The sequence below is a fragment of the Cnephaeus nilssonii genome (assembly GCF_951640355.1).
Source record: "Cnephaeus nilssonii genome assembly, chromosome: 13".
Taxonomy (NCBI): Eukaryota; Metazoa; Chordata; class Mammalia; order Chiroptera; family Vespertilionidae; genus Cnephaeus; species Cnephaeus nilssonii.
In genome coordinates, this window is record NC_137084.1 from 27,179,238 (window position 1) to 27,205,680 (window position 26,443).

Below are 26,443 nucleotides of genomic sequence, written 5' to 3' on the forward strand. Positions count from 1 at the left end.
TTTGCATTTAAAATTATGTCAAATAAAATCTCAAATGTTTCCTGGAACATTTCTAAAAAAGTAACTGTGGGTTTGATTGGATGATAAATACATCTGCAATGCTGATAAAAATCAAATTACATTTGAAAGCCATGTGCTATTAATTCAGCCCTCCCATAATGATTAATAGGTTTAATTAGCTAAGACAAATCGATCTGAATGGAGTTGGCTTTGGACTTGGACTAGAGAGTTTTTATGAAAGTGATGGATATACTTATATTTCATTTTAAAATCTGTGAAACTAGGAGAAACTCTTTGTAGAAGATTGAAACATGAATACAAAGTATTTATCAATATTTTAAAAGAAAAATACCAACCAATCATAAAGACTCAAAATTACTATTTCCTCTCTTGTCTTCCATACATCCTAGAAATCTAAAATTGAGTTGGTTTAGGATGGCAATGTACAGATAACCTTGTGAGAGAAATATGTTTTTATTTTCTTACAATCCAGCTCTATAAATATTGTTAGGCCACAAAAATTAAAAGCCATAAAAAACAGTTTCCACATTCTAATTTTTATTAACACCTAAGAAGGAACAATATGAGCTGTGCACAATGTACAACACCATAGTTTTATTTAACAGGTCAAACATACTGCATCTGTGGCTTACTTCATATTAACACTGACTGGATTTCTCAAGCAAGAAATATATCTCCTCCACATGTGAAATCATGCTTCAACAATGAGATCATTTCAAATTACACAAAAATGTTCATAAAAATCTACCTAGTGGATGACAAATTATTACTGCCAATATTGGGATAACTATCTCATAGTTTTATAAAATTCATAATCCTCAGATATAAATGCTTAATATTGATCATTGGTTAATACTATCTGACATATACTTAATACTGACAATTCCACAAAATATATTAGCATCAAACAATGAAACACCACTTAAAATTTTTTTGCAATAATGTTTCTTCTTTTGTGTGCAATGAAAAAAATACTATTCCTTTGGAACTTAAGTGTAATTTAAAACTAGAGATTCAAGTTGACCTGTATCTCTCACTCTATAAGGTTAAAAAATATATATGCTATATATATATAGCATTTTTAAGGGAAATAAGAATAAGAACTAGTGTATATGTGCCACAGACCTAAGTATGAGAGTAATAATTCAACTTTTTTTTTTTAATTTAGCTATCAAATTCACCACCTCATTCTGATTTAGTTGATCCACTTTTGGTGTTAAACTCTGTGATTGATGTCAAATCACATCAAATCAATAGCCAACAATACCTCTGGGTGTCAAAGGCATAGGGATAAGGCACTGAACATTGTGTAAAGGGATGAATCAATACAAAGGATTGTAAATGCATTAAAAGATTTGAGATTAATTTAAACAAAAAAATCAAATTCCATAAACAACTTGTGCCTAACATACAAATTGCTAATGCTCAAACAAGCTTCATGATGAAAAAAGGCATTGTAGAAGACAAATAATTTTTTAAAATAATTCAACAATTTTTATATTAAGATCAATAAATTAATCAATATGCATTGTCTTGAATTTCTTAACTACAAAGACATTACTGCTTTAAAATATATTTCATTTACTCAAAGACCTGAAGCAATCTAATAACTTCATAATGCTCTTTTCCAGATAAAACAATCCAGTCCTCAAACTATTTTTACCAAAACGTTATCTTTAAACAACTGAATTGTAAGTCTTTTGTTGAAACCCAAATGTTCAGTCTCTTGAAAAAGCAATTTTGCATTTACTTGAAGGACTACCTGGGATTTTTATGGAAGTTTCACTTATTCAGGACAACTTCAGAAACATACCCTCGCCATGATATTTACCCAATATGCTTAATATGTGAGTCTTATGTCATCTGATTTTGGTTTTTCATTTGCATAGTCTGAAATGGCAGGATAAATATGGCTTTTTAAGCCCCTTCACTTCTTTTCTCTTTGTCCCAACATTTTTCTTGATGGGAAAGTGATATGAAACAACCCAGTAGAAGACCATGAAAATGTGCAGATGCACTGGAAGGTGACGGGACAGCCCTAGTCCAGTGTTGGATTATAAACTGCAACATTCCATGATTTTCCATATTCTGATTCCACATGCACTTTTAACAATCATTTATAGAATCCCAGAAAACAATATCTAGGGAGGGCCCAGCCAATGGAGCAGAGAAGGTATTCTTCTGACCTCACAAAGTTGGCCTCTATAAAAGTGTACAAAAACTTTGAGTTAAAAAAGAAGGAGAAGGGATAAAATTGACACATGGCTTCTGGCCCCTGGCCCTAATCTAGGGAAAATGTGAAGCCAGACAGGCTACCAGCTGCTTACTCATTTTGTTGACTAGACTGTTGATTTAGCCAGCTCTACTTTGTTTTCCTGAATCATGAATTCTTTGGCAAATTCACTAGAATCAATTGTCAAGTTCTCTTTTAATTTCTTAAGCTCAAAGTCATGGAGAATCTTGACTGTCATTAGCCTTTCTCGCTTAATTCTCTCCAGAACATCTTTTGGAACATCAGGGATCATCCAAGCCAACAAAAATTTAACTAAAAACACAACGTGCTAGAAAAAAAAAACATAAAATAACACTGTTAGAATTGTCAAATGTTCATCAGGAAGCTCTTACAAATAATTTCATTCATTCAATAAACTGTGCTCAATGCAGGAAGTACCAGGAAAATAAAAAAGATATGGCCCCTGTCCTGGAACTTTCCTACAAAGACCAATAGTAAACAGATAAATACATTCTAAAATATGTAATACAGAAATTGAGGTTGAACACATTATTGAATATACTCTTTTTTTCTATGCTCCTTCCTCAAAACCTAATAAAATACTTGAAAATGAATTTTAAAAGATAATATAACCAACAAAGACTAAAAGAAGGGAGGGAATAGTAATAGACTCCAGAGTAGAGAAAGCTGGCACTTAAACTTGCAATGGTTTCCTGGCCCTGGTAGGGGTGTGGGCAGGAGGCAACCAATCAATGTGTCTCTCCCACATCAATATTTCTCTCTGTCTCTCCCTCTCCCTTCCACTCTCTCTAAAAAAAAAAAAAAAAAAAAAAAAAAATCAATGGAAAAATATCCTCGATTTGATATTTACCAAATATTAACCAAAAAACCTTCACAAAAAACAAAAGAAGTCATAAAGACTAGGAAATCAGAATGGTATTGCATTTGCATTTTATAACAACATTGGCCCTAACCCAGGGAAAAGCTAACAGAAAATAGAGCAATGTCTTTAAAAAAATTCAGGATACCGAAATAAAGATGGTTAAACATTTTTCAGGAAAAAGGACTTTCAATCTTGAATTTCATACCAATTAATCATCGATAATGAAAGAACATACGTTTTTAATATGCAAGTTTTCAAAAAATGTAATTTTCCTCAGCAAATTACTGAAAGATGTACTTCATTAAAAATATGCTATCAATCCAAAAATGGGAGAAACATAGATTGCAGAAAATATAGTAATTAATATAAGAGAAGGTAAAGAGAAATCCCAAAAAGACAATGAGTCAGAGCCTGTGATAATTACAAAAATTAGTAAAAATAATGAATAAACAAAAACAAAAATATCAAAAGATTCCTAGTGCAATTTACCAGACTGAAAGGTGATAAAAAATGTAGGAATGAAAGAGTGATAAAGAGCAGATAGAGAAAGAGAGAAAGAGAGAGGGGGGATGTGGAGGAATACTACATAAGACTGCTCTCTTTTCTTTATGGGGCAAAATTATTTGATTTTTAAAAATCACTTACATATATAAAAAATAAAGAAAAACTGATTAGACTTTGTGTGTGTTTGCATTAGACTTTTCCATTATTGAGATTCACTGTAGAGTAAAAAAGTGCCTTACACTGACTTGTCTCTCCCTTATTGGCTTTCATGTCTTACGATTTGTAGCTCTCAACTTGTGTCTTAGTCAAATACCACCTCTGTATTTGTTCTTTTTTACTGCGTTTCTTATATCTAAACTTATACTGGAAATTCCACAAGGGAGAAACACAATATAGTGAACAGAGCAGAGTCTTGGGAGTGAGACATCTGGCATCAAAACCCAGGTTCAATATCAGCTGATTATCTGTAAACCAAATACCTTATTTTGATAAGTCTCAGATTCATTTTTCAAGAGCAAATAATAAAGTCAAACTTACAAGGTTATTATAGCCTCTGAAACCAATATGTAAAGGTATTCAGTAAAATCAGTGAGTCCCCTGCCTTTTTCCTGTCCCTCAAGGGATGTAGCCATATTTTTTTTCTTTTCTGTCACCTTGATAGTTAGTAAGTGAATAACAGGCACTCACTATACTGAAAATATCCCTAAGTTGCTTTTTATGACAACAAATATATCAAAACAATTTATTGAGATAATGCTACTTCTTTTCTGAACAGATATCTTTAGAAATATATGGCTAAAGGGAGCAGAGAGACTAACTAGAATGAATGCTAAGAAGGGCTTACCTCCATGACTATGATGAAGGTCATTTTGGCAGCAAGGACGTGCCAGAATTGCATATTATGAGAGTATTTATCTAGGTGATTAGGGGGATATCTGTGATCTCTATACCTGAAAAATATTTATAAAAAAAGTTAGCTACAGATTCAAATAGAGAGACCTCTTAAGAGACTCTTTTAGTTGACCTCAAAACTCAAGTCACAGTAAGATAACTGCTACTATGAAACATTTATCTTCCTTGCACAGATAAAAGTCATGGCCAAATATTGCTCACATATAGTATAGATGTCTTAGGTGACCCTGCTAGCGGTTCTCAACCTGTGGGTCACCCACAGGTTGAGAACTGCTGCTGTAGAGCCTAAGACCATCGGAAAACACAGATATTTACATTACGATTCATAACAGTAGCAAAATTACAGTTATGAAGTAGCAACGAAAATAATTTTATGGTTGGGGGTCCCCACAACATGAGGAACTGTATTAAAGGGTCACGGCATTAGAAAGGTTGAGAACCACTGCTCTAGATGCAAATATGAAACATATAATGCTTCTGTGGACCTGTGATGCAACATTTTGCTGTTTCTTTGCTGGAATCCAAAATGAATCAATTGGTTTAAGAATTAAGGAGCCTTAATGTTTATTCTATCAATATAGTATAGTATAATATAATAGAATCTATATATATAAAACACTAATATGCAAATAGACCGAACAGTGGAACAACTGAACAACCAAACAACCGGTCGCTATGATATGTGCTGACCACCAGGGGAGCACGTGTGGAACATGGCAGGCATCAACCGTGGTGGGATGGTGGAGCAGGTGAGTGTGGGAGCCTGATCAAGGCGGGAAGCCGGTTGCTGTCATCAGGGTGAGCCTCTGGTGGTTACTGAAAATTCTTTGCTCCCGAAAGCTGCAGTCCCACCAGACACTCACACCAGCTGCCAGCGTGGAGTTACTGCTTGCACCCACTGCTGGCGCCCAGCGCCAGCCCTGATCACTTGGTGCCGTCAGCAGGTGCGAACTGTGGCTGCTGGCCCCGATCGCCCCTGAGGGCTTCTCCACCTCCCCCTGCTCCTGAGAGGCAATTGGGGCAGCAGCCACTGATCCCACGCACTGATGGTGCTGGCCCTGCTAGCACCCGCTGCTGGTGCAGGCCCTAATTGCTCTGTGCCATCATCGGGTGTGAGCGGGGCTGGAGCTGTCAGGGGACCAGGGGCCGTGGTGGGAGGGGCCGGGCGGGGGTGCAAAGGATGGGCTGAGACCCGCCCCTGTGTCCACTGCAGCCTTGCAGCCCACAGTTCTTTTCAAGGTGCACAAATTTGTGCACTGGGCCGATAGTATGGTATGGTATGGTATGGTATGATATGGTATAGTATAATGTAGTATAATCCTATATAATAAAAGCCTAATATGCAAATCAACAGAACAGAGGAAGGACTGGTGGAATGACTTTGCTATGATGAGCACTGACCACCTGGGGGCAGACACTAAACGCAAGAGTTGCCCCCAGCCCGCAGGCCCCAGGCCAGCCAAGGTGGGTGCCAGTGGGCTCCCCCCACTCCATCGCCCCCGAGTCAACCTGCAGAGGGAGGTGACTAACGGCTGCAGCAGCAGGGGTGGGGCCAGCTGGCAAGTGGATGGCAAGGGGGCAGGGCCAGCCAACAAGTGGGCTGGACCTGGGAGGCAACTGGCAGGGCGATTGGGGGGTAGGGTCAGTAAGTGGGCGGCACCAGGCTGGCCAAGACAGGTGCCAGTGGGGACCCCTTGATCATCCCACCAATCGCCCCACAGATCGGCCCTGATTGCCAGCCAGGCCTAGGGACCCTACTCATGCATGAATTTCATGCCCCGGGCCTCTAGTATAATATAATATAATATAATATAATATTATAAACATATTACATATAAATCTTTAAATCCTGGAGTAAAAAGATCCTCACAGGATACAAGACACTAAGTGTAGAAAGAGTAGGTTTACAAATCCAATTTCACACTCACTGCATAAAAGAAACCCTTTACATAGAATGGATGGTGAAGCAATTATATTTTTGCTTCTTTTTCAGTTTATCTTATTTTGAGGACATATAATTAAGGTCAAGTAGATTAGATGCATGTATAACATAATTATACTATATATATTACACCTTGGAATCAAAGGGTATTTGTTGGTGAGAAATCTTTCCAATAAATTTAGAAAATAAACAATTCAAAATTGACATTATCTTTACCCATAATATTTTCTTACTTTGGGACATTCAACAATTCCAAATCAGAATCATAGAATGTGTGAATTTTAAAATTATGCACTTGATTTATCTAGGATTTTTATTGCCCCAAGGAAATCCTTTATGTTCTAAGGCATGAATGAAATATAGAACTTAGCAAGACATTTAGAGGGTAAAATGAAAGCCTAAGAAAACAAGAGGAAACCTGCAAGTGGTGAAGTCTCGTTTGTCCAAAGGCGCAGTGGTGTTTGGTAAATCGGCTATCAGGAATATTGACAGGCTGTTATTGACATATCCTCTCAAAGGTTCACTGGCATTATATGCGTAGGCATAGTAGTAAACTAAACGAGGAATGATGTCCGATGTAAATGCAACAATAAAAGCCTAAAGGATAAAGCAAGAGGGAGATCAGGAGCAAGCAATCTAGCTTTTAACATATCTGATTTGTTCCCTGGCTGGTGTAGTTCAATCCCATGTGCCAAGGGTTGCTGGTTGGATTCCTGGTCAGGACACTGCCCGGGTTACGAGCTTGATCCCTGGTGGGGGCATGCAGGAGGCAGCAGGTTGATGTTTCTCTCAGATTGATATTTCTCTCTCCCTCTTCCTTTCTCTCTCTCTCTCAATCAATAAAAATCTTTTAAAAAATGTCTGATTTGTACCTATCCCAGTTCCATGTGACATATGGATGCAAAATGATTAAAATGCTATTATAAATCATGATAATATGAGTCTTTGGCCTAAAATATGAAATACCACATTTACAGTATATGATTAGTAGTCCAAGATGTCATAGCTAGAAAGTGACTAAGTTAAAATCGAACCTAAGTGTACCTGTCTCCAAAAAAGCATGCTTTTTCCACACTGCCTTTCTATTTCCTACATTTCTCATTGTTGCACAGTGCAGTTCCAGTGTCCTTAAACAAATTCAGTTGCCAGGATCAACTCCCAACTCCAAAAGCTAGGACAGTGTTTGTGTACGTGTGTATGTGTGTGCGCGCGTGTGTGTGGAGGAGTTTGGTGGGGAGGGAATGGAGAGATACAAGACCATGAGTTAGTAAATTTCTCACAGTTAAATGCAATTAATTTCAGTATTTTATTTCATAGGAATGCTATTTTTCCATCTTTTCCTAAGCTCTAAATGGTATAAACAACATGTTTCTTTTAGGGTTGATAAGTCACTTTAAACCAGCTGGCTCTATATCTACATTTCTAGTGGTAGATTTTTAAAAACCTTTTAATATTACTTCTATAGCTACTGGTCCATTCAGGTTTCAATCACTAAATAAATTTTGGCAGTTATTATTTTCTAAAAAATTAATAATTTCAAATAAATTTGAGACTTATTGTAATAAATATATACACAGCAGTCTCTCAATGTTCTCACCTGTATCTTATAACTCTTTTACATGTTTGAGATTTTTGGAGTTTTGCTTATTTTATTTGTCTTTTCAATGAGCCAATTCTTGATTTACTTAGCAATTATATTGCTTTTTGTTTGTTTTCTAATTTGATTATTCCTGTATATATCTTTATTAACTCTCTTATTACTGGCCAGGGTAAAGCATTTACGGCTATAAATTTTCTGTACCTGTGATTTTAGCTGATTCCTTTATGTTTTTATTTTAATTACGTGCCCTTATAATTTAATTTCTTCTTTGCATAATTTTTTTATCCTCACCCAAGCATATATACATTGATTTTGAGAGAGAAAAACAACATGGATGTGAGAAACCTGACTGGGTCCTGACCAGGGACTGAACCCAGGTCAAGTATGTGTCCTGCTTGGGAAATGAACTGCAACTGAGCCACTTGACCAAGGCAGGTGAATTTATTTTTATTTCTATTTTTTAATAAGTGCTCCATAGATATAGCAGGCAAATGTTGTGTATTCTCTATTTGTAGTACACAACTTTACACATGATCAATATTTAATTGCACCCAGAGACATAGAAGCATGAACAGAAGGTTGAGCCTCAGAGGGAAGGCAGGGGAGGGTGGATGGGAAGAGATCAACCAATGAACTTGCATGCATACATGCATAACCACTAGACATAGACAATGGGGTGGTGGGCGTCTAGGGTGGGGGAGGAAGGGGAGTGGGCTGGAAGAGGTTAACAGGGGAAAAAGGAGGACCTATATAATTCTTTCAACAGTAAAGATTTAAAGATTTAGATAAATAAATAAATAAATAAATGGGATGATGCTTTATTAAAAAAAAGATTCAATTATATTATTCAAATCCTCTATACCTTTACTTATTTCCTGTTTATTTTGTTACATGTTATGAAACTGTATTATGTTATTTTAATGAGAGTGATTTTACAATTTTCCTTGTATTTCTAAGATTTTTCCATGTCACAGATTTCTCTATGCTATTTACTGTATAAAAGTTTAGGGATATCTTTGTGGATTGTCAGCAGATGAAATCAATACAAATAAAGATTGAGCTAAACATCATTCACATTTCCCCATCCCCAAGAAAACAAAATACAGTGTTACCCCACCAAAATAGGTCCACTTACATTACTTGCAACAGAAAGAACAGCCATTGCATGAAGAATATCTTGCCAAACACCTATGCTATGAGCTTTAGCTGCTACAGGTCTCCTGTACTGAGTAGTAAGTTTCCAGGCATCCACTCGAATCTCTATAATATTATTCAAGAGAGCAAGAAGAGGAGCCAAAGGAAAAGAGGCCACAAATAAGGTAACAAATCCAAATTGGATAACTGTAGGGAAAAAAGAAACATTTGCAAACTCATTATTGTGGAGGAGAAAAGAGGGAACACTCTGCCCAACTCCTGCCACTTGCTGCATTTTGGAAGGACCTATACCAGCAAAATACTCCAGGTCTCTTTCCATCTTCCCACTTCCTCCTCCCTACAAAAAGCATAGTGATGAATTTGTTTGCTAAAATAGGAAGGAGAAACAGGGCATGCACAGCTCAGTTCTGTCCTTGCTGTTTCTTTTGAGATCTGCTTATCTAAAGAAAGTATCTATTCTTCTTAGATAAGATATTCTTCTTAAAACACAGTCTTTTATTATCCTATATAATCCTATATAATAAAAGGGTAATATGCAAATTGACAGAACAGCAGAATGACCGGAACGCCCGTGGCCCCTTGCCCCGGCCGGCCCACCTCTCATGGCCCCCACCAGTGCACGAACTCGTGCACCAGGCCTCTAGTAGTCTATAGGTAGGCCTATGCTGGTCTAGACTTTACACTGGTACAGCCATAGTAGATTTACCAGAAAATCAAATTTTCTGTCTGCTAATATGAGTACTTTTTCAGATCAGGGATATGACTGATTCATTTGTATACTTCCAAAAGCCAGCATGTGCTGGGTATATAAGAGTACTCAACTATAAGCCTTATAAATTAACTAGAGACCCGGTGCATGAAATTCATGCATGGGTAGGGTTCCTAGGCCTGGCCAGTGATCAGGACTGATCTGTGGGGCAACTGGCAGGATGATTGGAGGCCCCCACTGACACCCGCCTAGGCTGGCCTGACACCATCCGCTCGCCGGCCCTGTCCCCCGCTGCCACTGGTTGCCTCCCTCTGTGGGGCGACCAGCAGGGCGATCGGGGCGAGGAGGGAAGCCCTGCTGGCACCCGCCTTGGCTGGCCTGGGGCCTGTGGGTTGGGGGCAGCTCCTGTGTTGAGGGTCTGCTCCCTGGTGGTCAGTGCACATCACAGTGACCGGCCATTCCACAAGTTGTTCTGCCATTTGGTCGATTTGCATATTAGGCTTTTATTATATAGGACTAGAGGCCCGGTGCATGAAAATTCATGCACTCATGGTGGTCCATCAGCCTGTCCTGCACCCTCTCACAATCTGGGACCCCTTGGGTAGGGTCCCTAGGCCTGGCCTGAGATCAGGGCCTATCGGGGCTTTCCTTCCCTGGTCTGCAGGAAGCTGGCCCCACCCCCACCACTGCCACTGCTTGCCATCTGTGCAGCGCTGCCCCCCCTCCCCTGCCACTGGTGGCCTCCCTCTGCAGGCGACAGGCTGAGGTGCGATGGCTTGGCTGGCCTGGGCCTCCCTCTTTCTTTGCTGGGGGATGGGGCCAGCCCTGCGAGGGGCCGTCTGCCTACCTGATCTCCCCTAACCGCTTGCCTGCCTACCTGGTCACCTCTAACCACTGGTCTGCCTACCTGGTCACCCCTAACCACTGTGCCTGCCTGCCTGATTGCCCTTATCTGCTTGCTTGGGGGTGGGGCCAGCCAGGCAAGGGGCCATCTACCTACCTGATCACCCCTAACTGCTGGTCTGCCTACCTGATCACCCCTAACCACTTGCCTGCCTACCTGTTCACCCCTAACCCCTCTGCCTGCCTGCCTGATTGCCCCTTACTGCTTGCTTGGGGTGGGGCCAACACTGACTTCCAGTTGGTCAGCCTCTGGTTGTTACTGGTCATTAAGACCCAAGGTTTTTATATATTAGGATGCTTTATTTAAGTTTTGAAGAAGCTAATAGATAAAAAAGTATAAAACAAGCTATTTGAGAATAAACCATAAAGCTAATTTTGAAAGCATTGGAAGTATATATGAATTATATGTGGGCAGAGGAAATATACATTTTTCTGGAAAAAAAGTATTAAAGTCCTGATTCTTTGTGATATCTTGACATCTTTTTAAATAAGTTTTACTCTCCTCACTTGGTAAGCTGGCTTCTCTCCACATTTTTGTTATTTTGTTTCCAACAATGCTTGGAATAAAAAAAATCATGCAGTTGGCAGTCTAGGCTTCCCACACGAATAAAAAAATAATAAGATATACAGGAGTGGCTCTGAATTGAAGGAGGAAATAATATTCCACTAGTCCTCTATTTTTAGATGAATCTTCAGTATTTCTGGTTTCAGCTTTTCTTTTAAAATTTTCTCACGAAAATCAGCCTTATCATCTACCAAGTGAACAAATTGCCTCATTTCCTGCCTCCTCTGATACAAGAAATACAAAATTAAGAAAAGTAGTATGTAGAAACAGCTTACATTTTCCATGTTCAAATTTTAGATCTTTACTTAAACTCTTTGTGACAGTGGAAAATTAAACTATCCACATGTCAGGATCCTCTAAAATAAAATGCAGTGAATAATGACTACTCTGTAAGATGTTTCAAGATTAGAGATAATGTATGTAAAATATCCAAGTAAATTAATTGTACCACAATAAATGGGAGTCATTCTTATGAAACCTTGATTTTATATTTTATTCAGTGGTAATCTCTGATGCATTTACATACAAATTTATTTGAAACTTACACAATTAAAAATTATAGCCTGATCACCCCATAAAGCAAACACTACCTAAATTTGGAGCCAGCTACATAGAGACTTCTATTTGTCTTCAAGTTACTTATTTCAATCCATGTGTCATGGATATGTACTATAGTGGGGAATCAGTAACAAATTCAGGCCATCTCATTCATTCCACTGTGATTTTATGGGTCTTCAGAATAAGTTAAAAATTGTCTAACCAGAGAAGCAGAGAAATGTTACTGAGAGGAAGCACTCTGAGTAGCTATACAGGCTGTCTCTCCATCACTCTCTCCTAAAATGTTACCTCAAGATCTCTGTTCAATCCTTAGAATATTTTATGAATTTATTGTGTTCAATTTGGGTTTCCCTTGAATAACTGCTTTTAACCTTCTTCTGTTCAGCATGAGTAAAGGAAAAACTAAATATATGTCATTCACTGGAAATGTTTTTCAACTTTTTCTCTCTCAGCTTCCACAGAGGCAAACAAAAGGAGAAACAGCTAATTTGAGACAGGCATTAAAAAGTAATCTTTATTTTATTTTGTTCAATATTAACATTCCATTGATAGAAAAATATATCTAAGATTGGTGTTTTAAAACTAAACTTCACTCTACATTCTGTTTGGTGGGTAAAGTTAATGTTGAACCAATCTTTTCTATACTCATCCGCCTATCTTCTCATCCACTGTCCAATGATTTATTGAACACCTACTATGTCCAAGGCAGGAAGAAATACTAAGAGATGAAAAACACTTTACTCAGCCACACTCTATGTTTCAAAAAAGTGGTTGAAAATTACCTGTTTCTAAGTATTCATAGAATAGTCCAAGACTTCCAAAAGTTTCAAGGTCATGATCCTGCTCCCATCGACTGTATAACTTTTCAGAGTTGGTGCGAGCTTTTCGGCGTCTCCACCAATTCAGAGCCAAGCTGTTGGAAGTGAGAGAAGTAAATACACGAAATAGTGTTTTAAAAGGGTTACAGAATCAGATCTAGAAATTTAAAGAAAGGTTAAGTAATTTAAGATCACAGAGCAAGTAGAGCTAAAGTCCAAATCAAAATCCAGAGTTCTTTTCACAACATGTGCCAGAGTCAAAAGTTCTTTATTGGAGTGATTAAGAAAAAGTAATAACCCTGAATCTTTCCATGGAAATACATTTACCCAGAGACAGTTCTGTTAAAGAGCGCATAAAGAAGATGATCACCATAGGACTGTTTTTTTCTATTTAATTTACTAACCTTTTTCTTTGTTTGCATATATCTTTTTATTTTTTAAATTTATCTTTATTGTTGAAAGTACTTCAGATATCCTCCTTTTTTTCCCCATTTACTCCCTCCACCCTGAACCCACCCCTCCCACACTATTGACTTAAACATTTGCTAACAAAGGCACCACGATAATAGAAGAATTTCATCTTCCAGAGAAAATGTCTCATGATTACTTAAATCAAGCAAAAACTTCTAAGTCATACATATGGATAAATGGCTTCTTGAATGTTTCTTTTTTCTTTTTTTTTAAAATATATTTTATTGATTTTTTACAGAGAGGAAGAGAGAGGGATAGAGAGCTAGAAACATCGATGAGAGAGAAACACCGATCAGCCGCCTCCTGCACACCCCCCACTGGGGATGTGCCCGCAATCAAGGCACATGCCCCTGACCGGAATCGAACGTGGGACCCCTGAGTCCGCAGGCCGACGCTCTATCCACTGAGCCAAACCAGTCTCGGCTGCTTCTTGAATGTTTCTGAAGATCTGTTTTCCCATTCTTTATGATGGTCAACTGGGTTGTCAATTCTATAAGGCAATGGTTCTCAACCTTCCTAATGCCGCGACCCTTTAATACAGTTCCTCATGTTGTGGTGACCCTCAACCATAAAATTATTTTCGTAGCTACTTCAAAACTGTAATTTTGCTACTGTTATGAATCATAATGTAAATATCTGTGTTTTCCGATGGTCTTAGGCGACCCCTGACAGCAGTTCTCAACCTGTGGGTCTCGACCCCTTTCACAGGGGTCGCCTAAGACCATTGGAAAACACAGATATTAATGACATCACGTAGCAACGCCTGGCTTCCTCTCCCTAGCGACTAGCCTCCTTACAGTTTCTTCAGTGAACACAACTTGCTTTATATCCAGGTGGAAATATTTACACTTTAACCAAATATCTGTGAAGTGTGCCTCATCTCATTTGATCCTCACAGAAGTGCTGAAGTAAGTAGATAGGAGACTTGGTGGAATCCTATTTTCTTTTTATTAGCCAGAAAACAGAGATTTAGAAAGCTTAGAAACTTGACCTGACTGAAAAGAAGTAAGAAATGGTGGACCTTGAAAATGACTTCAGGTTTTCTCACTACACAGAATATAGACAAATACTGCTGCAGTTAAATATTTCACCCTTTGTTCTCCCTGCACGATCTACAATAATATTCTGCTTCGTGTTGATATTTACTGCTGTGTTGCTGATAATTACTTGAAAGAGAAGTTGGGGTGCTTCATTAGGCTGGAAAAAGTTTAGCTAAATCAGAAAGCAGGTCTAATTAAGCAAATTTATTCTATATCTATAAAAGGCTAAGTTGACTCGTGTATGCGCAATCCATATAAAACTCTTGCTGGAGTCAATCACACATGTGTGTTTCGATCTGTCATTGTCAATCATGAATTTGGTTGACACTTCTATTATTATAGAGAAAGGGCGAATAGTGATATTAAAGTATTTCTTCTAATTAATTTCCTTCCAATATGCAAGAATTTGTGCACCGGGCCCCTAGTATAATGATAATGTTGGGTTACTTTAAGAAACAAGAAGATTTATTTTATTTTATTAATCAGTCACTTATCAATCAATGTAATAAACCATACCAACAGATTTAAGAATATAAAATCATGTCAACTGCTGCAGAAAAATACATTTGATATATTTCAAGCACCTATTTATAACAAAAAGGTAGAAAAGAAGGAAATTACCTCTATCTGATCACAAGCATCTACCAAAATTTTGGGCAAACATCATTCTTCATAGGGAAAAGTTAGAAACATTCCCTTTAAAACCAAGAACAAAATAAAGAATGTGCATGATCACATTTAAGACTCTACTAGAGCCCTAGCCGGTTTGGCTCAGTGGATAGAGCATACGCCTGTGGACCAAAGGGTCCCGGGTTTGATTCCTGTCAAGGGCGCGTACCTCAGTTGCAGGCTCCTTCCCATCACAGAAAAAAAGTATCTGTAATACTTTCAACAATAAAGATAAATAAATAGAGCACTTTTAGCCCACTTTATATTACAGGTGCTAAACAAACCTGCCTCTGTAATTTCCTAACTAGGAGCCTTGCAAGAGCACAGGCTTATGATTCTTTCTCTTTTTATCCATGGGAATTTTCCTCTTATATTTGGTGTAAACTGTCATTTTGGTTTTCACTTTTTAAAAAGTATTCATTATTGCTATGCTTTTGGAACAGAAAGCAAACCTTTCATGTATCAGTATTTCATTCATGACCAATTTTTGCCTAAATGTGTCCATGAAAAATAGATACTATTACAGAGTTCAATTTGCGAATGCATAACATGCAGAATAATCTACAGAGGATATAACACAAATCTTCCTGAAAGGGCCATAACTACCTTTCCCTCAACTTCAACTTAGGCAACAGTGATGCATATTTAAAGGCCTGTAATGCCTTAATGCATTCAACTGTTGATTAAATGTGAAGTTTCTTTTTCATTGACTTAAACATTTGCTAACAAAGGCACCATGATAATAGAATTTCATCTTCTTCCAGAGGAAATCTCTCATGATTACTTAAATCAAGCAAAAACTTCTAAGTCATACATACGGATAAATGGCTTCTTGAATGTTTCCGAAGACCTGTTTCCCAGTCATTATGATGGTCAACTGGGTTGTCAGTTCTATTAGACAGCCTCCAGGGTCACACTAGTTAGAAGGGGAGAGTGAAAAGAGAAGTGAATGATGAAAGACAAAACTTTTGCAATGAAATAAATCCAGAGGATCAGAATCTGAAGATTTGGGTTGAAATGGATACTAATGGGATATAAAGGGATATTTAGCTCAATAGTCCAAGCATGATCATAGACCAGTGCTGGGATAGCTGCATTAGATTCAGCTACGTTAATAAAACATTTGTGGATTTCATTCTCAGAAAATTCTGCATCTTTATGTCTGGGTTAGGGCAGAAGTTGTTATTTTTCTCCATGTGATTTGGATGCACAGCCATATTTGCAGACCACTGATCTGACCTAACTCATACCCATGGAGGAGTCCTCTCTGCTATACTTGGAGAAAGTTCTCATTCTTCCTTTGCAGGAAGCCTTTGGGAACATAGAACTCACTTATTCCATTTTGCAGCTCATTTTTTGATACCAACAAGAAGCACAAAGTAACTTCTAGCCCTAAAGGAACATGGATGTCTATTAGATGACAGAATTCTAAAACCAATATTCTCTTCAGACAGAGTCAGTATCTTATACTTCTCTTCCAATTTGAATTAAATTTGAGTTTGTGCTGGGCACAAAAAAGGTATTTGGTTAACACTGAGTTATTGAAACCACAAACCTCACTTCTCAAGAGAGTTCTTACCTCTTCACTTCTCCACACATTAAACAAATATGTGTACTTTCCAGGATAGCCCACAAACTTCCCTTTAAAGAAAGCTAAGTAGAAGCATGATGAGTAAAAATTTACAAACTGAAACAGGAACATTTTCAAGGTCAGGCTGCTTTCATATTCCTGGTAAGTTCGAGGGATTTCTGGTAAGGAAAAAACATCAATGTTTAACAATGCACTTTCACTGGGATGAGTAGATATCTAGTCACATTTTTCTGAGAGCCTGCTGAAATGTTTCCCACTCTGGTCATAATACACCAATATTTAGTTAACTATACACTGAGTGGCCAGATTATTACGATCTCTGAACACATAATAATCTGGCCACTCAGTATATATATTAGAGGCCCGGTACATGAATTCGTGCATGGGTGGGGTCCGGCCAGCCTGGCCAGGAGGAGGGGACATGGGCGGTTGGCTGGCCTGCCTGCTGGTGGAACTCCTGGTCAAGGGGACAATTTGCATATTAGCCTTTTATTACATAGGATATACACTGAGTGGCCAGATTATTATGCATTCAGAGATCATAATAATCTGGCCACTCAGTATAGATTTGTGCTAGGCTGCTTACTAGAGACTTTGTGTTGATCTAATATGATAAGTATCCCTCCCTCCATCAACCAGCTGCTATGATGCGCAATGACCACCAGGGGGCAGATGCTCAACACAGAAGCTGCGGAGCTGCAGTGACTTGGCAGCAATGGTTCTTGGGTGACACACCCTGAAACCAGAGAGGAGGGAGCCCGATTCCTCCCGGGGCTGGAGCCACTTGATTTCACCTTCGGCCATGGGTTATGTTGTTGCTGGGGCACTGTCGGCCCCGAATCTGGTTTACTGCACACTTGCGTTTGTGTTCCACACCCTGTATGACAGCAACTTTGCAGAGTGCCCTCTCGTACTCTGGGACCCTTGGGGGATGTTTGAGAGCTGCTTTCGGCCAGATCCCCACAGGCCAGGCCAAGGGACCCCACCTGCCGAAGAGACCCCACTCACTCCACAGACACCTTTCGAGCCACGGTGCCACCCCAGATGCGGCTGGCCAGGGAGGGACTGTGGGAGGTTGGCTCCAGGGGATGTCTGGCCCATCTCACCCAGTCCTGCCCTGCCAGCCACCTTCTCATTAATTTCCTTTCAATGTGCCTGAATCTGTGCACCGGGTAACTAGTAGCTATAGGGAATTTTAAAGTCATGTCACACAAATGGTGGCAGTAACAGCATTTATTTTCCTTCTCCTTATCATGATCTACCATTTAATGAATTCCAAAATAAGAAAATATTAGATTCTCTTCATGCCACAGTAAAGCATCACTAGGCATAAAAAAGCATGTTTTTCTGAGCTGATGATCTCCCAATCCAACCAAATCCATGACTTTTTCAGTGATGCTGAAATACACATATTATTCTAAAGACACAGATAACACCTCCATTTTCGTAAAATTTAGTTGCATTCTTACAAAATCTCATCAGTGAACACAAGTGCTTTTTCTCATAGAAGAAAGCTGCTACTTTTAAGTATTTCACTTTTGGGTGTTATCTGCTATGATATTTTTGTTGTTGCTAGCAGAAAAATACAAATAAAATTGAGGGAAGAACTCCAAATTGGAGGTCATATTTAATGTGGCTTCCCAGTGCTCACTCCAGTGCTGGGTGGAAGAAGTGGTCCATTGGGTCACATTGGGCCTCTCAGTGGACAGGTGTAGAGGATGTGCTCCTGGACAAAGAGCACTCAGAGAAGAAGCTGAGGCCTTGAGCTGAGTCTCCGATCTATTTCCAACGTGCTGGGGCAAGATCAGGAGCAATTACGCTCGGTGCTATTCTCCTGGCTCAGTCTCCCACTTCACCTGAGACTCTTTCACCTGTGATGCCTTCACCTTTCCTCATGGCTTTAGGAGAACTTTCAATACATTAAACAGAAAAAAATCTAGATTCTAAGACACTGCAACTGAAAAGAGAGGCACTAAATTTCAGATTTATTAAGGAGAAGCTGATTGTTCTCATGATGTTTTTAAAAACCAAATACCTTCTAAAAATCATACACATGAAATAAAAACTCTCTTTGCCTTGAGAAAAGTGAGAATTTTACTTAGGATTCAACTAGCCCCATGAAAGGGCAATTAAGATAAGAATACACAAAGAGATGTACAAAATCCTAATTCTTTTCAGTTCATCCTCTTGCTTCCATTATGATGGCCTGGATATAGCGGTTAGGGCATTGTGAAGTACCAGGCTATAGGTCTACCTATGGAACCAAACTTCCTTAAAATTAGCAATTGGGGGATGATCCATAATGGATGTGCAGTGTTGCTAGGGACCCTTTTTTTCAGAGCCATAGTAAAGAGTCAGTCATCTTACCCATCTTTGTAATCCAGGCAGATATCTTTTCATAAAAGAAATTCAAGATCAAGATGACAATAAAGTTCAAGCATGACCCAGAGAGTGCTGTAGCTATCTGAGGAGTGAGAAAACTTTTGACATGCTTTAAGGATGCTTCACTTTCCATGAATCTGGAAAATGTAGCAAAGACTGACAGGCGGTACACAATCACAGCCACCAAACAGGCAATGACAAGAGACATCTGCGGAAGGAAAACAGAATTGGTCACTCTGGTCCTTGTATCTCTGTGCTGCATATACTATATCTGTAACATACTGTTCTCTTCATCTCATTCTGTTATGCTTAGCAGCTCTGACATGGAAAGAAAACCAAGTCTCTCTTAACACCAATGGCAGGAAATGAACACTGGTAAGATAAAAGGGTTAGAGGTAAGGCATATGGTACCAAGGTAAGTCTAAACTAGAAAAGTATTCATGGTCCATACGCTAGCAAGAGTTAGGAAAACTAGCCAGAAGGCCAAATTCTGTCTGTGGTCTTATCAGTTCTGACATGGCCCTCGAGTTAAGAATGTGTTTTGCCTGACTGGTGTAGCTCAGTGGTTGAGTATAGACCCATGAACGAGGAGGTCATGGTTTGATTACCAATCAGGGCATGCCCAGGTTTCAGGCTCAATCTCCAGTAGGGGGCGTGCAGGAGGCAACCAATGGTTGATTCTCTCTAATCATTGATGTTTCTATCTCTCTCTCCCTCTCCCTTCCTCTCTCTGAATCAATAAAAACATTTTATAAAAAGAATGTGTTTTGCATTTTTTTTAGGTTGTAAAGAAAAATAAAGATAATTATGTGCCAGTGACTGGCCCACAAAGCCTAAAATACATCTGGCCTCTTTAGTAAAAATGTTTGCCAACTTCTGCTCTAGATTGTAGTTAAACATGTAGCATGAAGATGACTTACTTTCCCAAGAAAAGTACATTTAAGGATTGTATTTCATTTCCCCTCAGAATGTTGCCATTAGTAACCTGCTAAACCAGACAGTTTAGATATTTGCATCTGTTTGGTATAAATTTTGTATACTTCCGATATTGCAAAAACACAAAGATCTAGGGATGGTTTTATATCAATGATTGGAGAATTTTACTCTGAAAGTTGAGGAACTGAACCAAATTGAATAAATAGAAATAAGACAGAATAATCTTTCTGGAACACCACTTCAGAATATTTCTCTAGTAGTGTCCCAAATTGATTGTCACCTCCTTTATTCTATGGTCTTTCTTTAATAAGTTTTATATTATCTAAGAAAATGCAAATTTAAAATAGAAAAGTCAATACTTTCAATAAGAAATGTTAAAGGTAAGACATTATGGACTGGTGAAGTTAAGCTGTAGTCTACAATTGCTAATTTTTTATACTTCAACATGCTAAACTCTCAGAGGGTAACATACTTCTTCTAAAATTAAAGTCTAACTGTAAGAGGGAACACATTTGGAAAAGGGAGGGCAGGGAATAGATTATGGTGATCGAGGAATCCATCAGCTAAAAGGCATGGAGAAAACTTGATTCCCTCAAAATGGGATATGATGATTAAATTCTTCAAGTAGATGAAATAACATTTTTCTTTTGTGTTTTCTTCTCTTTGTGCAAATATTTTAAGTGGAGATAAAGATAAACTAATGATTAAAAAAACACACAAAAAAACTAGCCAAATAATCTGCAACCAAATTGGGAAAGAAGGAGGGACAGGCTCTAAGATAAAGCACCTCTCTCTCACCCCAACTATTTTTCCAAGGTTCAACTATGGTGCATCCATGTAAATTACAGTTTATTTTATATAAGAGCTCTATTCAAGATAAAGACTGGGGAGGGAAAAGGAAGGAAGGGACTTGAGAGCTATTTCAGATTAAACTGTTGAGATAATCCTAATGTGACTTGCCAGAAGCTAATTCCAGCATGTCATAAATGCAAGAGTTTCATCAAAAGGTGGATGGAACTTGGGGACTCAGCAAGGGCTGAATCACAAATGTTGTTGCCTGTTGGAAGTGGCTGAGAGCATTTCCCCAAACCTGAAACGGATGCATAAATGATTGCTTGCTGCGAGACAGCTGAGGGCATTTCAATCTACATGTTATTGCCTCCTACTGGCCAAACACCTGAGCAGAATTAGGCAGTTCCTCCAACCTGACAATGGATTCTGTATATTAAACCTTACCCTTTGATATGTATATCTACCTTGCCTTAGGACATTTTGTGTTAATAAAAAGCAAGGGGTCCAAAGAGGCAGGAAAACTTGGTTTCTTTAGCTAAGCTCCTCTGGCCTCCCAAATGCCTTCCAAATTTATGTTTCATCTCTGGACTCTTGATTAATTTACACATAGCACCTTCTCCAGATTCCTGAACCCCTTCTAGATGCCGAGAAACACACACCAGCAGTGACTGCATGTCAAACTGATAAGAGCTTTTTTTTAAAATGCTTACCCATAATGTCACTGTGGCTCCTGATAAGAAGTACCATGGAACCCGATTCTTCAGAGGCATGTGAGGCTCCATCTCCTATAATTTTGAAGAAATCACAGCAAAATTCAGAATCTACCCACAATTTTGGGATTCCAAGTAGTAGTCAAAATCACAAAGCTCAGTTAAATAAGAAACTTCCCAAAAGGGTGCATTCCAGCTCACTGGAAGCTACATTTTAGTACTGGTCCCTTCCCTTTAGGTAGAATACTTCAGGGCTCTTAGCTGAGACATTTTACATGTGATATGAGACATAATGGTACACACTATTTCCTGGATGTTGAATTAGAGTGGTATTCAAGTAGATAGGAAATAAAGTCAAAATCTGAGGGCAATTGCTTAAGTAGACACTTTAATGATGGCTTAATTCCATTAGAGGCCTGGTGCACAACATTCATACACTTGGTTGTCGGGGGGGGGGGGTCCCTCAGCCTGGCCTGTACCCTCTTGCAGTCCGGGACCCCTCAGTGGGATGTCTGCTTGCAGGCTTAGGCCTGATCCCCTGGAGGGGAGGGGCGTCCCTCTTGCACTGTGCTAAGGAGCGGCGCCCCCACTGTGGGAGCACACTTACCACCAGGGGGCAACTCCTGCATTGAGCATCTTCCCCCTGGTGATTGCATCATAGCGCAGGTCATTCTGCCATTTGGTCGATTTGCATATTATATATAGGTTTTATTATATAGGATTCTAACTCAAATGAATTAAGTTGAATTGCATTGCTCTGTAATTGCTCTGCATGATATTAAATAGGATGCCTTCTTTATATTTATAGGATTTCACAAAATTCAGGGGCCCAGACTTTTCCATTTTTATGCTTGTTAAGTCATTAATGGAAGATATTAATTATATCAGCTAACATTCATAGCTACATAAAGAGTTAGATTTTACCCCAAATAATACTGCCATATAGTAAAAAAAGCAGAAACCTAAATCATATAATTTTATCTGAAGTAGAAGATTTTGCATTTTTTGGTATATTTTTCAGGGCAGACTGAGTAGAAACAGAAATCAACAGTAGAGTACGTGGTCTGAGAGCTCTACTGAACCTCAGGATGTGTGCATGTATGTGAATGTCAACATGTGAATGAGTGTTCCCAATATGGACTCAAATGTGCAAGTTCTGGTTGTACTTAACCACTAATAAAGCACAGCAAATAAACTCTGATTACAGCTAAGTGGATAATTACAGCTAAGTAATAAACCATTTCATGGAAATCATTACAGCTAAGTGGATAATTCACAGTAAACCAATACATACTGTTTTATTCAATTGGTTTGAAAGGTAATCATTCAGTACTTGTGGCTTTCATGTCAAAAATCTTTGGCAAAGCCTATAAGCCTGCCTTTATTTTCTTATTATCCCATGGAATATGAATAGATATATGCTGGGGAGGACCAGCAGCCTGTGAATGATGGATGAACAGATTACTCTGACACAGTTTCACTGTGAAAGAGAGGGCTAAGGGATGGCCTGGCCAAAGGGACCAGGCAGCCTTGATTGCCTGCCTTGTTAGCCTTTTATAACAGCAGTTTGAGATAAAGTTTACCTTTAAGATACAATCAGTAGGGTGAGTACTCTTGAGAGGACACATGTGCTGGGCAAGGGCATCCAGGGATTAAGCATAAGAATTCCAGTAAACACCTGTGCTCCTGCACAGACTTGTTTGGAAAGATCAAAGAATAATTAGGGGCACCACCTTTGGCACTGCCCTAAGTCAGAATTCAGATAAACAGGGCAGGCGGCCTTCTACACACTTACCTTTGCTCAGAATGTCCTCCTTACAAACTTTCCAACCAAGTCTCATGTGCTCCCCTACAGATATACATAATATCCTTAGTCTGACAATATCACTTATGATATAATTTTATAATTTCAAACTGTTAATTTCACTCAAGTTGTTAATGTATTTTCTCAGGTGTTCTTCCCCCTTTATTCATTTATTGAATTTTGTAATGTTTCAATGCAATTTAATAAATGTTAAATGAATGCCTAAATTATGTAAAGAATTTTGAGTATTATGCTGCAAGAATAGTGTCCTGAACAGAGTAGAGAATGCTACTAAGGAGACTGTGTTAAACATATTATTTTCTGCCTTTAATAGCATCTGGTAACAAAGTGGTTACAGATTATGGAAATCTAAGAATATGCAGCCAAGAGTCTGGTGTTTGATGGCAAAGTACCTTCTATTTTCACATGAAAAAAGGTACCAACAAGTCACATTACTCAGTCAACACATAGCTAGTTTGCCAGTTAAGGATCCCAAAATACAGACTTTCACCCCAAATAGCAGTGTAATGATCTTCCCATTATAATCAATTAAGAGAGACTAGTTGAATAAAACAATCACTCATAAGCCCACTATCTTAATACAATATTAATTTATTTTTTGCATATTAACTTTAGTTCCATGTATACATATTTATACACATATTTAAAGCATACACACTGTTTTCCATTTTCTTAAATTGCACTTGGTATTAAAATAATGTCTTTCATGATTTGATGCCTTGGATTTACTTCAAAATAATCCAATGGCCACAAGGAGTAGGTGTATAAATAAAATAAGATTGTCCATGAATTAATATTAATTAAAGCTGTGTGATGGGTCCATCCTGGAGTTCATTTTACTTGTCTATCTACTTTTGTATGTGTTTGAAATATAGGAGTAAGTAAATGAGTTTATATGATTTATATGTTGGAGAATACTTAAAGGCAAATTAAAATAGACATTATTATTTGAGAGACAACCTACAGCAATGTGCCCATTGAGATAGAATGCCCATTTCAGTTTCCTAATCTACCTGAGTCACGGGATTAATTTTCCTCTGTTTACACATGGCTTCAAATTCAGGCCTCAGCTGAAGCTGCTGCTGCTCCTCCTCAAAGTCCACCAGGTCCCACTCATACTCTAGTCTGGCTTGACGCTGTTTCCAAAACTCCAAAAACAATGTGACTATAGGAAAACAAAGTATAAAAACAATTATAATTAAGAGATGGAGAGCCCTCGCTGGTTTGGCTCAGGGGATAGAGCCTAGGCTTGTTGACTGAAGGGTCCCAGGTTCGATTCCAGTCAAGGGTACATGCCTGGGTTACAGGCTCGATCCCCAGTAGGGGATGTGCAGGAGGCAGCAGATCAATGATTCTCTCTCATCATTGATGTTTCTGTCTCTCTCTCCCTCTCCCTTCTTCTATAAAAATCAATAAAATATATTTAAAAAAAGAGATGGAGAAATACAGTGAATAAGAAAATAACTGAGTTTTCCTCTATTTTGATTTATTGTATTTTTAACTGAATTTATTGATATAACATTTGTTAATAATAATAAAACTACATAGATTTCAGGTGTATAAATACATGATACATCATCTGTACATATATGTGTGTTCACCACCCTAAATCAATCAAGTACATAATTTTGATATGTTTTTATTTATATGTTTTAATTTTTTGATATGTTTTAATTTTACAAAGAGGAAGGAAAGGAGAAAAAGGGAGAGACAGACAGAAAGACAGACATAGATGTGAGAGAGAAATATTAATCTGTTGCCACTGGAACTCTGTCTGTGGATCGAACTGAAAGCTAGGTAAGTGCCCTGACTGGGAATCGAATCCACAACCTTTTTTTTTTTTAAAATATATTTTATTGATTTTTTACAGAGAGGAAGAGAGAGGGATAGAGAGTTAGAAACATCGATGAGAGAGAAACATCAATCAGCTGCCTCCTGCACACCCCCCACTGGGGATGTGCCGGCAACCAAGGTACATGCCCTTGACCGGAATCGAACCTGGGACCCTTGAGTACGCAGGCCGACGCTCTATCCACTGAGCCAAACCGGTTTCGGCTGAATCCACAACCTTTTGATGTATAGGATGATGCTCCAACTAACTGAGCCACCTGGCCAGAGTCTCTATTCTTAAATATCAATTTGGTTGTATGATAGCAATTCTGTCACTATTATTTGATGATAAATTTATAAAATTCTTAATATTAGCATAATTATGTAATAACATTAAAATGACTCATATATAAAATTTCAAGTTAATTCCTTAGACAACAGTCCATGCAAGAAAAACAATTCAGGTTAATTACTCTCTCTCCCTCTCTTCATTAAGATAATTTAAAGGAATAAACTTAACTTTTTATTAACACCTAGATTTTGTTTGTAAAATCAGTCTTTTACTGAAATCCGTCTTTTAGTGAAATCATTCAAGCATTATATCTTAGTGAAATTTAAGAAAAATGTAAAAGCCATTTTATAACATATTCTCTCCCCTCTAATATATATATGTATTTCATGTTCATTGCAGCATTATTTGCAATAGTGAAGTAATAAAACAACTTAAGTGTCCATGCATGGATGAATGGATAAAGAAAAAGTGGTTTATATAAAGAATGGAATAATATTTGGTCATTAAAAAAGAAAATCCTGCCATTCTGCCACATCATGAATAGGCCTTGAGGATATTATGCTAAGTAAGATAAGTCACACAGAGAAAGAGAAATACTTATGGTCTCACATGTGGAATTTAAAAAAAAAGGGCAAACTCATAGAAACAGAACAGTTCGGTGGTTGGTGATGGTGAGGGAAATGGGTGAAAATGGTCAAGAGAGATAAATGTCCACTTATAAGATTGGCAATGTGGGGGGATATATAGTTAAAACTATATAGCATGGCTACTATAGTTAAAAATAATGTGTTATATATTTGAAAGTTACTAAGAGTTAATCTTATATGTTCTCATCACAAAAATATTTGTAACTATATGAGGTGATGTTAACTAAACTTACTGTATTAATAATTTCATATATATCAACTCATTATGTTGTAAACTTTAAACTAATAAAATATATGTCAATTATATCTCAATAAAAGTGGAGGGAAAAGTGAAAAAGACCTAAATATCCAACAATAAACTACTAGTTAAAGTGTAATAAGTTCATAAAAGGCAACTCTATTCAGTCATTAAATACACACACACAACACATGCACATATTCATTCTACAAAAGGA

The 26,443-nt window shown here is 38.1% G+C and overlaps 1 protein-coding gene across 2 annotated transcripts in view; it reads right to left on the minus strand.

Annotated features, from left to right (window-relative positions):
- Positions 1-420: 420 nt before the first annotated feature.
- The window catches only part of ANO5 (anoctamin 5), a 63,319-nt gene continuing 37,296 nt past the window's right edge, over positions 421-26,443 (minus strand). For both annotated transcript variants that reach the window (XM_079787415.1, XM_079787414.1), the window contains 10 exons: positions 24,233-24,384; positions 21,395-21,469; positions 18,942-19,164; positions 16,563-16,732; positions 15,802-15,899; positions 12,768-12,898; positions 9,231-9,436; positions 6,914-7,092; positions 4,486-4,591; positions 421-2,582 (listed from right to left, as the gene is read on the minus strand). In XM_079787415.1, coding sequence (XP_079643541.1) covers positions 2,361-2,582; positions 4,486-4,591; positions 6,914-7,092; positions 9,231-9,436; positions 12,768-12,898; positions 15,802-15,899; positions 16,563-16,732; positions 18,942-19,164; positions 21,395-21,469; positions 24,233-24,384 — 1,562 coding nt within the window. In that variant the 3' untranslated portion in view covers positions 421-2,360. The remainder of the gene's footprint in view (positions 2,583-4,485; positions 4,592-6,913; positions 7,093-9,230; positions 9,437-12,767; positions 12,899-15,801; positions 15,900-16,562; positions 16,733-18,941; positions 19,165-21,394; positions 21,470-24,232; positions 24,385-26,443) is intronic.